The sequence below is a fragment of the Typopeltis vanoorti genome, chromosome 9 (assembly GCF_054136105.1).
Source record: "Typopeltis vanoorti isolate ZY-2024b chromosome 9, IOZ_Tvanoo_1.0, whole genome shotgun sequence".
Lineage (NCBI taxonomy): Eukaryota > Metazoa > Arthropoda > Arachnida > Uropygi > Thelyphonidae > Typopeltis > Typopeltis vanoorti.
Window position 1 is genome coordinate 44152880 of NC_143557.1, and position 15484 is coordinate 44168363.

A 15484-nucleotide genomic window follows, 5' to 3' on the forward strand; every position below is an offset into this window, starting at 1 on the left:
AACATATTTCCACAAGACATCACAGCCCTCTTTGCCCACGTACTTTGCTCCGGATATTTCGTGTGGCAAAACAATTTTACCTTCAAAAAGAAGGTACAGCCATGGGCTCACCACTTTTTCCCCCAATAGCTAACTTGTATATGGAAGACTTTGAGCAACATGCTCTAGAGACAGCATGTCTAAAGCCCAAAATTTGGCTCAGATACGTCGACGATATTTTCATGATTTGGCCCCACGGCCGCGAAGCACTAAATACATTCCTTTGCCACCTAAACAAACAACACAAACGTATCCAGACACACTTAGTACACGTCTTCCCTCTGACTGTCTCTCTTTCTCAGTCTACCGCAAACCTACACACACAGGCCAATACATACACAAAAATTCTTACCACCGCACAACACAAAAACTAGGTGTCATAAGCACCCTTAAACATAGAGCTCAAACTATTTGTTCTATGAACAAGCTCTAAACCAGGAATACAAGATCAACATTTATAAAAAAAGGGATACAGTAAAAAAACTATTTACAAGATCCTCCACAAAGATACCAGTAAGAACAAAAAAGATTTCAGAAATGCTATTGCCATTCCTTATGTTAGAGGCATTTCTGAAAAAATAGACAGAACACTATGCAAATACAACATTAAAACAACCTTAAACCCCCCAAATAAATTAAGACACCTACTCAGTTCTTCTAAAGATCCTCTTCCACACTAAATACAATGCATATGTAACATACCATGCATGGAAACCGGGCGAACTATCCCAATTAGACAAGACGAACACAAACAACACATTAAATACCTCCATTTTGGAAAAACTGGGCTTTCTGACCACGCACTCCAAACATACCACAGAATTGATTGGAAAAATACCAAGTCCCCATACCGCACCAAAACCTGGTTTGGGAGGAAATTTAAAGAGTCGTGAAATTCTCAAACATAACCCAAATCTCAACAAAAATGATGGCCTAACCATTCCAAGAATGTGGAGGACCCATCTAACACAAAGATGACAACCTGGTGAAGTGTTTGTAACATTCAATAGCAACTGAAGGAAATCATATTATAACAATCAGAACTGTACAAATCCAGAAGAATGTTAATATATGAGGACCTTAGCAGTTTATTGTAGTTGTATTTTTTTTTTAATATATATATTTTATTTTTATTTTATTTTATTTATTTTTATTTGTATTTATTTTTTATCGTTAGAGGTCAGGCTAGGAAAAAGGATTAATTAACTACATATATTTAGTTCACCGGTATACAGGGCTGTAGCATGTAGCTTGTTCCTTACACGCATGTATCCTGATGATGACCTCGATACAGGAGTCGAAACTTCAAATAGTATTTTATTATTAGACATATGAAGAGCCAAAGGCTTCATTTCGGCGACATATAACTTGTTTAAGTTAAGGGATATATATCCCATATTGTTTCTTAGCCTAATAAGAAACTCAAAGAGTTTCATGCCGAATATACTAGAAACTATATAAAGTTCGGCGATTTCAAGCGTAAGCAAATACCCGGATACTGCAGCAACTGACCCTTAAGGTAGTGCAAGCTGAGGTAACTCGTGTCTAAGGTGGAGCAATATCAAGAGTATTTTTTCAAAACAAGTTACCATAAGGTGTTTTGACCTTATTAAATAAAAATCTCAGGATGAGAGATATATGTAGAAAGTTTTTTACCTTGGGTATAATATATGTTAAAGATGCCAAGATATTTTAAACCTGGTTTTACTCCATTTCCCAAGTAAGTAAACAGACAAATAAGTCAAGTTTGTGCCTGCACGTATTTGCAAGTCTAGCTGACCCGCAAAGTAGTGCAAGTCAAGGCAACTAGTGGTAAAGGTAGAATAAGCTCTGATCACTGTTCTTAATATTTACTCTTAATGCAAAACCCATCTCCTTGAGGAGATGTATGGATTTTGCATTAAGGGTAAATATTAAGAAGAGTGATCAGAGCTTATTCTACCTAATGCAAATCCCATCTCCTTGAGGAGATTGTTGTGCTTTGCAATAATGGTAAATATTAAGAACCTTGACCAGAGCTTATTCTACCTTTACCACGAGTTGCCTTGACTTGCACTACTTTGTGGGTCAGCTAGACTTGCAATACGTGCAGGCGCAAACTTGACTTATTTGTCTGTTTGCTTACTTGGGAAATGGAGTAAAATCAGGTTTAAAATAGCTTGGCATCTTTAACATACATTATACCCAAGGTAAAAAACTTTCTACATATATTTCTCATCTTGAGATTTTTATTTAATAAGGTCAAAGCACCTTATGGTAACTTGTTTTGGTAAAATACTTATAAGCTCTGTATTACTTAAATCTTGGTATTCCTAAGCCTGGCTCCCACTGATGAGACCTCAATAAAGGTCGAAACCGGTCTGGGTAGTGGCCCCTTGCCTTTAATACATAGCATCATACATCTCCTCAAGGAGATTGGTATGCATTAAGGGTAAATATTAAGAACAGTGATCAGAGCTTATTCTACTTTTTCCACAAGTTGCCTTGTCTTGCACTGCTTTGCGGGTCAGGACTTGCAATACGTGCAGCGGCAAACTTGAATTATTTGTCTGTTTGCTTTCTTGGGAAATGGAGTAAAACAAGGTTTTAAATAGCTTGGCATATTTAACATATATTGTTATACCCAAGGTAAAAAACTTTCTAAATATGATGTTTTAAGGATACTTGTGATATAAAGACTGAATAATATATGCACGTAAACACAAGAAAGATATTTAATTATCCAAATATTTCGGTCTGATGAAATAGCTGATCATCTTCAGTGGCACTACAAGAACAGTTTTAAAAAAATACAAGCTAAAATATTAACAATAGATCATTTAAAAATAGAACAAACCACGTGATGTTATATTACTAAGTATTAAAGGGAATATTTTTAATCAGAGACATTATTGAAATAAAGATATTAATTAATAATATTAAATAACGTAAAATTAATATGAATTAATAAGTTATCCTGATTAGACTTTCCCAGATTTTTGATATAGATATACAGTCATTCCGATTCAGGTTAGGATGATGGAGTAAGGCCTCTACGCTTTCTTTGAATAAATGTGCAAATGTATAACGGGATCTATGTAAGAGGCGAGTTTTTGACCAAAGGATGTTGTGGTTAGTTTCAATCCCGTGCTGAACCAATCCAGATTTTTCAGGTTTGTTGTGAGGAATAGAGGGTTGATGTTCTTGGATTCTTTTTTCAAGAAAACGTCCAGTTTATCCAAAATAGGAGAGATCACAGTTGCAGGGAATTTGATAAACTCCAGGAAGAGATATAGTTGAGCGTTTGTCTTTAGAAGAAGTAAAATGGAAAGATAATTTGTTAATAGGTGAATACGTAGCAGTTAACTCATATTTCTTCAGATTTCTTCTCGATTCTTATAATCCACCACAAACAACGAAGATTCAATACATCGAGTTCCAATTCCTTACATATCTGGGATTTCAGAACCTATCGCAAGAATTCTGAAGAAATTTTTGTGGAAGTTGAACCTATAAAGGGGATGACTGCTGTTGAAATTTGCTGGGAGACTGTTCTTTCTTGTTGGTTATCTTTGTATAGAAATTTGTTTATGATGTTTTGAGGATAACCATTTTGTGAGAGTGTTGTAGCTATTTGAGACAGTTCTGCTTGAACTTCTTCCTTATCACAGATAAATTTTCTAGCTCGATTTCTCAACATGTGGATGATGCTATGTTTCTGTGACCTATTATGGTTTGAAATGCTTATAAGCTCTGTGTTAAGTAAATCTTGGTATTCCTAAGCCTGGCTCTCACTGATGAGACCTCAATAAAGGTCAAAACCGGTCTGGGTAGTGGCCCCTTGCCTTTAATACATAGCATCATACATCTCCTCAAGGAGATGGGCATTGCATTAAGGGTAAATATTAAGAACAGTGATCAGAGATTATTCTTCCTTTACGACGAGTTGCCTTGACTTGCACTACTTTTCGGGTCAGCTAGACTTGCAATACGTGCAGGTGCAAACTTGACTTATTTTTCTGTTTGCTTACTTGGGAAATGGAATAAAACCAGGTTTAAAATAGCTTGGCATCTTTAACATATATTATACCCAAGGTAAAAAACTTTCTACATATATATATATATATATATATATATATATATATATATATATATATTGGTAGCTCAATAAATATCTATGTGGAGGGGCTTATCCAATGAATTCATAATGTTGTACAGGTGATTCATGCATATGATGGTATACTATGATGAGTTCATACCAGGCAATGCCCTAGCTGGTGTGAGCTCATACCAGCTAGGGCATTGCCTGGTTAAATAAGGCCCCCCCCCCTTGCTGTTTTTGTCAGAGAACTAGGGAACTTTTCAATGAACAGTGAAAAGTCAGCTACTGGAACAATCTCAATATTGAGAATAAGAACAAATCCAGTGCCAGAAGAAGTAAAGATGGGAATCATCAATATAAGAGGTATTAATAGAAAGGAAATAAAATTTTCAGAAGGATACCATAAAGACATAATTGGTATTATCAATGCAAAGAAGATGAAAACAGATGAGATCTTGCTAAATAATAAGTGTAGAATGTTAAATTCAGGCAATAAAGGAATGTTTAGCAGAATTGGCTAGGCCCTTGGCATGTGAGTCTTAGTTTAGAAAAGATCACATGGATGTTGCATCATGCCAAAGTTATGCGCTTTGGCGTGATGCAATATCCATCAGCATACCATATTTGTGGGTTTATGCTTGGGGATAACTAACTGGGTTAGAGATCTTGGAGTCATGGTAGATATAAAGTTCAAAGGTCATATAACAAACTACAAATACAACTCAGAGAATTGCAATGTTGCAACAAATATTGCCATGTAAGGATATGAGTCATTTTGCCTCTCTCTACAAGGCACAGATTTAGTCTCTTCAGGAGACCAACTCTATGCCCGTGGAAAAGCTGCAAAGACGAGTTACAAAGATGATGTCAGTATTATGAAATGTAGATTATTAGGAGAGGTTGAGAATATGTGACCTTGCAGACACTAGTAGATATAAGAAAGAGGGGTGATAGGGTAGAGGTCTGTTAACTTTTGAGAGGGCATTATAGGATATCAGTTAATGAAATTTTTCATTATATGGAAGGTGGAAAGAGGAACAGGATCATCAATAAGTTTGTGAAAGGAGTAAAGGCCAGAATTGTCTCTCATAGAACTGCTAGTGGAACAGTCTGCATGTTGAAGTAGTGAGTGCATCCAGTGTGAATGAGTTTAAGAGAAGGTATGACAGCTGTGAATGATTTATGGTCTCACTCGATGAGTCTTTGATATCCTAGAGAGCTAATAATAATAATGATCAAGGAAAGGAAGCAGCAGCAATAGCATTCAACACAAAAATCAAGATAAACTTTTTGTTTGGAAAGCAATTTCAAGTAGAGGCATGTAGGTAAACCTCAAAATAGAAAATAACTTATTTGTGCCTATGGTCCCACAGAAGGTTCCCTTAAGGAAGATGGGGAGGAATTTTTTTTAGTCGTTAGAGCAAGCAGCTGACATAATGCAAATGGAAAAAGTGGTTCCTTGTTGAAGATCTAATTAGAAGAGTAAAATGAATCTTATCAAGCATATAGAAATGTCTTGGGAAAATTTGGAGAAAAGGGCAGGCTTTGTATTTCTGCTCAGGATATGAATACTGATCAATAACACCCTTGTTCCAACTTTATTTTCAAACTTCAACAGTCTAATACATATCAAAGATTTTTTTAAAAAAAAAAAAAAAGTCTTGTTGGGTTAGACAAACACATGTGATTGAACAAAAGTAGTTAGTACTGTCATGTTCTGTGGCATAATATGACAGTAATAACCCAGGTCTGCTGTTGTTAGATTATTGATAAATGCAGATCAAACTTGATGTTAAATTTAACTTCAGTTTTTGTTACCCTATGTGAGGTGTACAGCATTTCTGTTTTTAGTTGTGTAAAAGGCTAAACCTGATCTATGCTGCCTCTTCTTTTCCACATCTTTTGCTTGCTCTCACCTTGAGATCTCTTCAAGTCAGCCCATCTGGTCCACAGGAAGTTCCACAAGAGCAGTAAATTTTATAAAATATGATGTGGAGGCTTCATTAGATGTAAGAATTTATAAATCTTATACATTGGGATAGAAGCCACTTCAACATTGTAATTAAATAACATTACTGCTATCTTGTCTGTAACATTCTTGATTTAGAGAAAGCAGATTGCATTTTTGAAGTCATATTTGTCAGACGAACTTCATTACCTTTAATATACTCTCTCCTGTTTATGGACATGAACTGAAGACGATTAGCAAAATTTTAGAAATACACACACACACACACACCTTTGATGCTTCCTTCTAGAGAACCATTTTTGTTTCATGACATCTTAGATCCCTTGACTACTCTCACAACTATGTCTTTCCAGGAGTTAATTAATTTATAGTCAAGTCCTTAGTAGCTTTAATTAAATTTATTGTTGATGTTTATTCTTTGTATAATTTAGTATATATTGACTTGATCCTGATGAACCAAGCAGTAAGCTGGCAAAATACATACATACATCCTGCCATAATAAAATACTGGGGATACAGTTATGAAAATTTCCACGTACAGTATTATTCACATTATATCTGCAGGAAGTAGAAATATGGCTGTTTATCTTTAAGAAATAACATTTATTTTCTCTGGGAGCAAAATTTTTGATAAAAAATTTTCAGTTATATTGATTTTTATCAGATAACAAACTTTTCAATAGTAATAATGAGATGCAATATTTATTTGCTTGTGGCCCTCTGCTTTACCCTTGGTAACAGGTTGAGGACCATATTTACAAAGACAATTATTTGTGTTTTTCTGAAAGCTCTAAAATGTTATTATTAACAATAACATAATACATAGTTCAAAGCACTTGAAGATAAGTGTGTTAAAATGATGTTGCTTTTTTAATATTTTTTTCAGATTGTTCAAACACTCTTATCTTTAGAAACAGCAGTGGGAGCAAGCCAGGAGCGCTACCTTAGTTTGACTGCTAGTATTGAACAGAGATTGAAGTGGGCAGCTGGTGCAAATCCATCACTAGCATCTACACAAGAAGAATTTGAGACAGCAATTGCAGAAAAGACTGCTAGTGTTAGTGTAAGTGAAGCAAACATAATATCTTCAGTTTATTCATCATAATCATAATTACCTGATATGTAGCCTCAAGGGTTATACAGGAAACCTGATAATATTGATAATTATTTTTAAATTTTTACAAACTTTCTGTCAACAGTTTCCCCTCCAGATTAATCTGTTTGTCGGACATTACAGTTTATTCTCCTATAGCATGCTAACTATATTAGTCCACTTCACTTCGAGCTTAGTCCTCTTCTGAATCTTTTTTTCTCCTTCCATCCTGGAATTGACCTTTATTTTACTCTGCAAATGACCAAAACATCTTAGATTAGCTATACTCACACATTCAACACTAATTGTGTTAAATTTATTTCTAATATCTGCCATGTTTTGCCATTGATTCTGTCTATTCACTGTACTAATATTACTCGGAATCCTGTATTCATCACTAATCTTTGATTCAACTTTTTGATTTTGATTTCTAAAAAGTTTATTACTTTCCACATAGATACAGACTATATGAACACATAAACACAAGAAAGTGTCTATGTGTTCATATAGTCTTAGATTAGTAAAGTTCCAAGCTTTTTAATCCAAAATTTGCAGATCATCTTCAGTATAACTGACAGTTCAGAAAAGTATAATTACAAGGATTGATTTCATATACAAGAAATGAGCTGCATGCTAGAGTGGTCACATTACAGCAGGTATGAAAGTGATACGAAAATTGAATTGAATTGTAATTTACATTGAAAAATATCTATAAGTTGCAGATTGAAATATCTTGTTCTATAGATTGTCAATAAAATTTATATCTATGAGTTCATGTAGTCTGTTTTATTTATAACACAACTGTCAGATCCTTACGCTAAAATTGAATTCAACACTGTCTTGTATGCTGCTGTTCTAGTGTTTTGACTAATTGCTCTCTTATTCCAATCCAACTAGGCCAGCGTTATATAAATTTAGCTTAGTTTGCTATCCATTTCAATATTTAATTTGCCATTAAATAGCTGAAATATTTTACTTCTGTAGTGCATTGAGAATACAGTTAATTATTTTCTCTGTTCTTGTCAATTTTAATTGTTTGCCTTTTTTATTGCTGATTTTCATATCAGATTTGTTAGAGTACTTATTCAGTTTCATTAAAGGGTCCTGAAAACATTTTATCGATTTATATAAAGCTATGAGGGTGGTCTGAAAAGTTCTCAGCCTAACAATGAAAAAATATATTTATAATTTCAAAATTATTTTATTTTTCAACATAATCTCCCTTAAGACTAATACATTTATTCCAGCGATGCTCCAGCGCCATTATCCCTTCCCTGTAGTGGTTCTCAGTAAGATTTGCAAAATACCTCTCTACAGCTGCAATCTCCTCTTGATTCGAAGAAAAACGCTGACCAGCGAGGAAGAGTTTTAGTTTTGGGAAGAGATAAAAGTCAGAGGGAGCCAAATTTGGGGAATAGGGCGGATGTTCCAACAATTCATTGCAGATCCCTTAATTTTCCTGATGCCAAAATACCTTTGTGGGCAGATGCATTGTCCTGATGAAAGATGATTTTTTTTCCTTCTACAAACCTAGTCTTTTCTTACAAATTTTTCAACTCGTCTGGTTAAAAGATCGTAATAATATTCCCGAGTTATTGTTTTACCCTTTTCAAGATAATTAATAAACAAAATGCCTTTAGCATCCCAAAATACCTGTGCCATGACCTTTCCTGCTGATGGAACTGACTGTCTTTTTTGGCACTGAGCAGCCGGCTTCTGTCCACTGTTTTGACTGCTGTTTAGATTCTGGTGTGTAATGGTGAATCCATGTCTCATCCATAGTAATAAATCGATGCACAAAATCAGTTTTATTCTCGTTAAAATGTTCCAAGCACTGTTCAGAGATTTTCATGCGAGTGCGTTTTTTATCTGCTGTGAGCAAGCGCGGCACCCATCTTGTACAAAGTTTTTTCATTTAAAATTCTTCAGCAAAATATATCCTACATGTTCTTTTGAAATGCCTATAGTCTCAGCAATTTCATGCACTTTGACTTGCCAGTCATCCAATACCATATCGTGCACTTGATCAATGATTTCTGGTGTTGTTACACTTTTTGGACGTCCTTCACATGGATCATCTTCAAGGCTGGTACGGCCATGTTTAAACTCAGCAGCCCATTTCTTAATTGTTGAAAACAAAGGAGAAGAGTGCCCAAAGCTTTTATGAACTTCATAAGAATTTTTTTTCCCCGTTAAACCTTCTTTTACAAAGTTTATAACCGCACAATACTCAGTATTATCCATTTCGAGGGATACAGACAACACTTTTGCTTCAGACAGCTATATAAAACAAACTACTTATTAGAATGACTTGCAATTTCGCATGGATGCTTATGACAGATGTATCAACTTAGAAAAAAAAAATCTTTCCGATAGTGTTGCAAAATATGGTCGAGGCCGAAAACTTTTCAGACCACCCTCATATATTTGCATGAAATATGCAGATTAACTTTTATCACATGTTCTTGAATTCTAATGATGTTCATTTTTGCTAACTTCAAATTATTTTTAACACGATTCTGCCATTGATTTTATCTGTTTATGCTACTAATTTTTCTATATAGATGAAATACAACAGTATGACTAGCTTGCACACTGGATTTTGCATCGAAGACATGTTCCTGTGCACCATTCAATTCTAACTGCTAACTTGCATCTTAATTATAGGCCATAAATTATACTAATACATATTCCCTCTGTTTATTGTTCCATTTTAACTGTGTTATTTGAAGAGCCTTCCTCTTTGCACCTTATCACGTGCCTGTTTCCAGATATATAAATCCTAATACAGATATTTCCCTTTCTCAATCATTGTCTTAATTAAAATATACTGCTGACACACGTACACTATTTGGTGTATGTCTTGTAGTGCACCAACATTCCTACAGTAAAATAAATCGTGCCTTGATGTCTTCCAAATTGGTACTACCACCATCCCTTCACGATAACTGCACAAGTCTTTCAGTTATTGATAAATGGCGTGACAGAAACAGGACAGTGAATATGAAATTACCAGTAACAAATCAGCACTAGAAGGTTAGTATTTGATTCAGTTACTTGCAGATTGAAGCAGTTCTCCTCTACTCACCTTAGATTGGTAGAGGGACTTCAAAGAGGTTCCCAAAAAAATGTCTACCTCATTATTTGAACCCTGAATCAATACTGTAGCTGAAAAGAAGATCAATACCAAATTGGACATCATATTTTGTAGCATCTAAAGCCAAGAAAAGTGATTCTTTTGAGCAATATCTGCTGGAGTGGAATACAGCTCAATATTCTGGCAGGAACTATTGGAAGGAGGTTGTTGGAAAATCCAGCTCAGGTGGAATTTTCATCTTGATATAGTGTGCTGAACATGATCTTCTTTTTTCACTGTTGCAATGTTTTTCATGAATACATGAAGTTCAAGACATTATGTGTACTCCCCTTTGCTCAGGTTACTGTTGACTTATTATTATATCATTATCCATGCTCATGACTATAATAATGTCCTTGTCACTAAAACCATCACTTACTGATGATTGTTGAACTGATCATCATGTTATTCATATTCATACTACCATAGTCACAATTAGGATGGCACCTAAGATGGGTGAAGATGCAACCACATGGAGTCAATGTGATATGCTCTGAAGGAACCTGCAAAGTGTGGCCAGTTCTGTCCAGCTGTTAAATATATCATTCTTATTACCTGCAATGAAATGATTAGCTACCAGTCTTAGAAACATTAAGATCAATAGCTAATCCATGAAACATCACAAGTGGCAGAATGATGCCATTTGCACTTTAAAGAGGGGGTGTGTGATAATCAGTTGCAGTTGGATAATCTAAGGAAAAGCCATTCTTGTTGATTCTTATGACTACCATACCATCAAAGATACTGCATCTATCATTGTTTATTATGTTTATTTTAATTATGTCAATCAGAACACAGTTGTAACTGATCAGTTTTTCTACATTTCCAGGAGCTTTGGGGATGACCTCTGTTCTCCACCTCTTATGGTTGAATATTCATGAAGCATGTGGAATCCAACTAAGCTGCTAGTCCTGATGAGATCTCCTGTGTGATTTTTCAAAGAAGATGTACAATTCAAGTATCAGTGTCATTTGTTTCTCTGCTGAGGAAATTTTATTTGTATTCTTGCAGATTGACTGCTTTCTCTTGTTTAAAAAACTCTTCCAATATAAGTTCATTCCCAGGCCTTCCTGTGACACTTGATAAGATCTTCAGTGTACATCAACTTAAAAAAAAATGTTGCGAGCAATGTCACTAACTTTTCATTGATATAACCAAAGCCTTTGACTCTTTTTACTAGGAAGCTGCTTTGAGACTGCAGCATGTCAGTAGTGGTTAACATAACTCACTCTCCAACTAATAGGCTATGAGGATAGATGTTTGCAAATTTTGTTATGTAGATTGGAAATGAATATCATCACAATCTGTGAAACCATTATCCCACTTACTAGATGACTGAAGTCACTTGAAAAAGTTTCATGTTTGATTTTTAGTTTTAGAATCATATTAAATATATCATTCAGATATACTGTATAAGCTGTGAACCATATTCCCCTCTCTTGGGAGTCAAACATCAGCAAATTATGACATTAATGAGAAAAATCAGTCTGAAATGCACTATTGCAGCTTTTGGATGTTTGAGAAAATTAGCCTTTGTTGACTAGGTCATTCATGCTGCAACCACTCATGCTACTCTTTGTTTGAGAAATATTATCATCCCAGCTTTGACACTTGCAAAACATGGAGAAATACTATCATTACTGTCTTTAAAGAATTCTTAAGATTCACTGAAAAGACAGGTGTACTAACAGCAGTGTCCTGACTGAAGCTAGCACATGCATATTGAGGGTAGTGATAATCCACACACAACTTTGTTGAATTGCCTGCAAAGGTTTGTCGATTGGTAGAGCCTCTGCTACTAATGACTCATGCAAAAAGTTAAGCAAGTTTGAGCATGCTTAGTAGTTGGAAGGGGTTAGTTTGATGCTGTTGGCACTCATCTCCCTCGATGAGTCTTTGGGCTCCCTGAAGGTGTCATATAATAATAATTGGTCACACTACTGGTATGCTAGATAACCACATATTATTATTAATATTCTGGACCTCCATGGAGTCATAAGACTCATCATGGGAGGCCCATCTTAAATAACACAGTGGCTGCTGTACTACTTCAAGCCATATCCTGTTTACATATTCACCACTCTATCAGGCAATGAATTCCATGGTCCAACCACCCTCCATGCAAAAAGAAAAAAGTCACTTTTCATCCTCCTATTGATCATCTTTCGCATCTTCCAAGGATGGTCTCTTGTCCTTCCCTGCTCTTTCTCCTTGTTCTGTTATATTAAAACTTTCTCCTGTATCAATCCTCTAAATGCCTCTCAGCAATTCAGAGGATTTCCACCATCTCTGCAATTTGGTTATGAGAATAGACATTCAATCTCTTCTTGTAACTAATATTGTACAGTTCTGATGTTTTTTTTTGGTTATCCATCTGTGTACTCTCTCCAAGGGTACTTCATCCTCTTTGTTCAGACCATGTGTGGTCTGAACAAAGCTTTATGCAATGGGACCACAAACCCTTTTATCTCTACTGGTCAAAGTCCTTCTGGTATTGTAGCAGTTCTCTGCTTTAACTTCACCTTCACCCAATTTCCATCTTTTTCAGTACGTGTCCTAAATTTCAAATTTTTATTGACTATCACTCCAAGATCCCTTGCCTCATCCACTTTCTCTGGTATATATCCATCAATAGAATATGCAGCCTCCCATCTGTGCATCCCATATTTCAAGACCTTACATTTAGTTACATTAAACTGATATCTCTATTCAGTTACCACCTTTCTAGCTTATTCAAATTCTCTTAAAGGGCCAAAACATCAGCACTATTACTAATAACCCTCCCAAGCTTCACATCACATCATCTGCAAATAACTAATATCTCCCTGCAGTCCAATGACAATATCACTGAATTAAAGGTTAAAAACCAAAAGTCCCACTATTGATCCCTATGGATCCCCAATTGTGACCTTTCTCTTCCTCAAAACAGCTTCCCCATTCACATTTCTTTGATATATATGTCAAATTCCATTCAATCACACTGCCTTATTCACTTCCAAAGTACTTAGTATTTGAAACACATTCTTCTCATGCGCTTCTAAGCCTTGGATCCTTCCCATCCCTCCAAGAATATAACCTGCTTTTCCAGGATGAAATGCCCCAATAAACTGATCATTAAACAGCTCTATCATCTGTACATTAAACAGCTCTATCATCTGTTCACTTTACCTCCTTTTCCACCTAAAAGGATCATTCTTCCACAATCATTTCTCCTGCTACTGGCCACACAGTGAAAGAATTCCTTAGCATTTTTCTTAGATTGTACAGCTAATCTTTCCTAGTATTCCATTTTTAACTTCCTTAGTATACCATCACTTTCCTAACCCAAGTCTTATACTAGGCAAATACTCTTCACCTCTCTCTTTATCCTTTTTCCACAAGTTCTTTTCAACTGTAGTTCCTGTTTAATTTCATTACTCATCCACTTATTTATTGTTATTTTTTTTCACTTAAGGAATGCTATTTTCCATTGCTGTTGATAAATATTTTCGGGGATTTGAGGCTATCTGACAAAAAAGACATTCTGTCAGAAAGCTCCTGAAAGATCAGTGATTTTTGTTAATGTATTGGTGTATTTTTAGTATATTATTGTAGCTTTTTTTAGTGTATTTATTGTACTACAGCATTTAATATCATAATTATAGAAATATTATTAGTTTTTACTACTATTAAGAATGGTGCCAAAAACTCATCACAGTTGCCAACTTTCTAGCTTTTTCACTAAGACACACTTAACTTGTGTCTAAAGCACAAATTAAAGATGTTACTACTGAGGAGAACCTTTGTCCCAATGAGCAGAAGCGTTGCTGCAGTGAGGATGATAATATATCCGAGGATAATCTGACATTGGAAATATCCTGATTAAACAGCAATTATTAGAAAATCAACCAGAGAATTAGAAAAAGTGGGAAAACATTTAACAAAACTTAGGATGCGAAAAAGGATCAGAACAAGAAGAGGCAGGAAAGCACTGAACTTGGTAATCATAATAATAATAATAACAACAAGGCAAGTCATTTAAATCTAAGAAAAAAAGTGGTGACATGGTATGGTGATTAAATCATAAAATTTATGCTTGCCAAGGGAGTCACTACTTCTAGTTTCTCGGGGCAAAATTTTAACATATGACAAACGTAATCAAAGAAAAGTAAAAGAGATGGCAGTTTTTGTAGGAACTAATAATTTAAGTAGTGACAAATATAGTTTGAGAAATGACATGAAAGTGTTGGAAGAAACGAGAAAGAAATGTGAGAGAGTAAAAATTGTAGGTTTGCTACCCAGATATGACAGTACCAAGTAGAAAGAGTTCAATGACAGCAAATTATTCCATGTGCAGGCTGTGTAGAAGAAATAGATGCAGGTTTTTAGATGAGTGGAGTGTGTTTGATGGCAGAAAAGACTTGTATAAGAATAATGGCCTGCACTTGAATTCATCAGGAACTGAAAAAATTACTTATTGGGATGAGACCAAATGCAGATAGTGTCAGGAAAACTAGATCATCAAGGGAGGAATGGGAAAAATGTGTGCGTGTGTATGTTTGTGTGAGAGAGAGTGAAAGTTCAGCTATATTATGCAAACATGATAAAGATATGAATGGCTTCAAACATGGCTATGCATCTGGTGAAGGGATAGAAATATATGCTTTGTGTTCAGACCTTTTGAGTATGTCTGGGGAGGGAAAGTTCTACAACAAAGCCAGATAGATTGCATATCTAATCATAGGAATAGGCCAAGTGGTAATTGGTAATGTCTATACACAAATGCCAAGAGCATCAAAAAAATAGGGATTGAGTTTGTTACTTTATTGAATACAATGTGACCTAAAATTGTTGGCATTAGTGAAACCTGGCTATCAGAATCAAATATGGTAACTGGGATTGAGTGTAATGAGTATACTATTTTTAGGAATGACAGAAGAGAGATAGGAGAGGTATTGTATGCTTTGTGTTCAGACCTTTTGAGTATGCCTGGTGAGGGAAAAGAGAAAGTTCTACAACAAAGCCAGATAGATTGCATATCTAATCATAGGAGTAGGCCAAGTGGTAATTGGTTATGTCTATACACAAATGCCAAGAGCATCAGAAAAAAAAGGGATTGAGTTTGTTACTTTATTGAATACAATGTGACCTAAAATTGTTGGCATTAGTGAAACCTGGCTATCAGAA

The 15484-nt window shown here is 35.2% G+C and overlaps 1 protein-coding gene across 1 annotated transcript in view; it reads left to right on the forward strand.

Moving 5' to 3' along the window:
* The window catches only part of nonC (serine/threonine-protein kinase Smg1), a 1124353-nt gene that overhangs the window by 931836 nt on the left and 177033 nt on the right, over positions 1-15484 (forward strand). The window contains exon 63 of the mRNA XM_090398044.1: positions 6976-7152. Within this exon, the coding sequence (XP_090254170.1) occupies positions 6976-7152 (177 nt within the window). The remainder of the gene's footprint in view (positions 1-6975; positions 7153-15484) is intronic.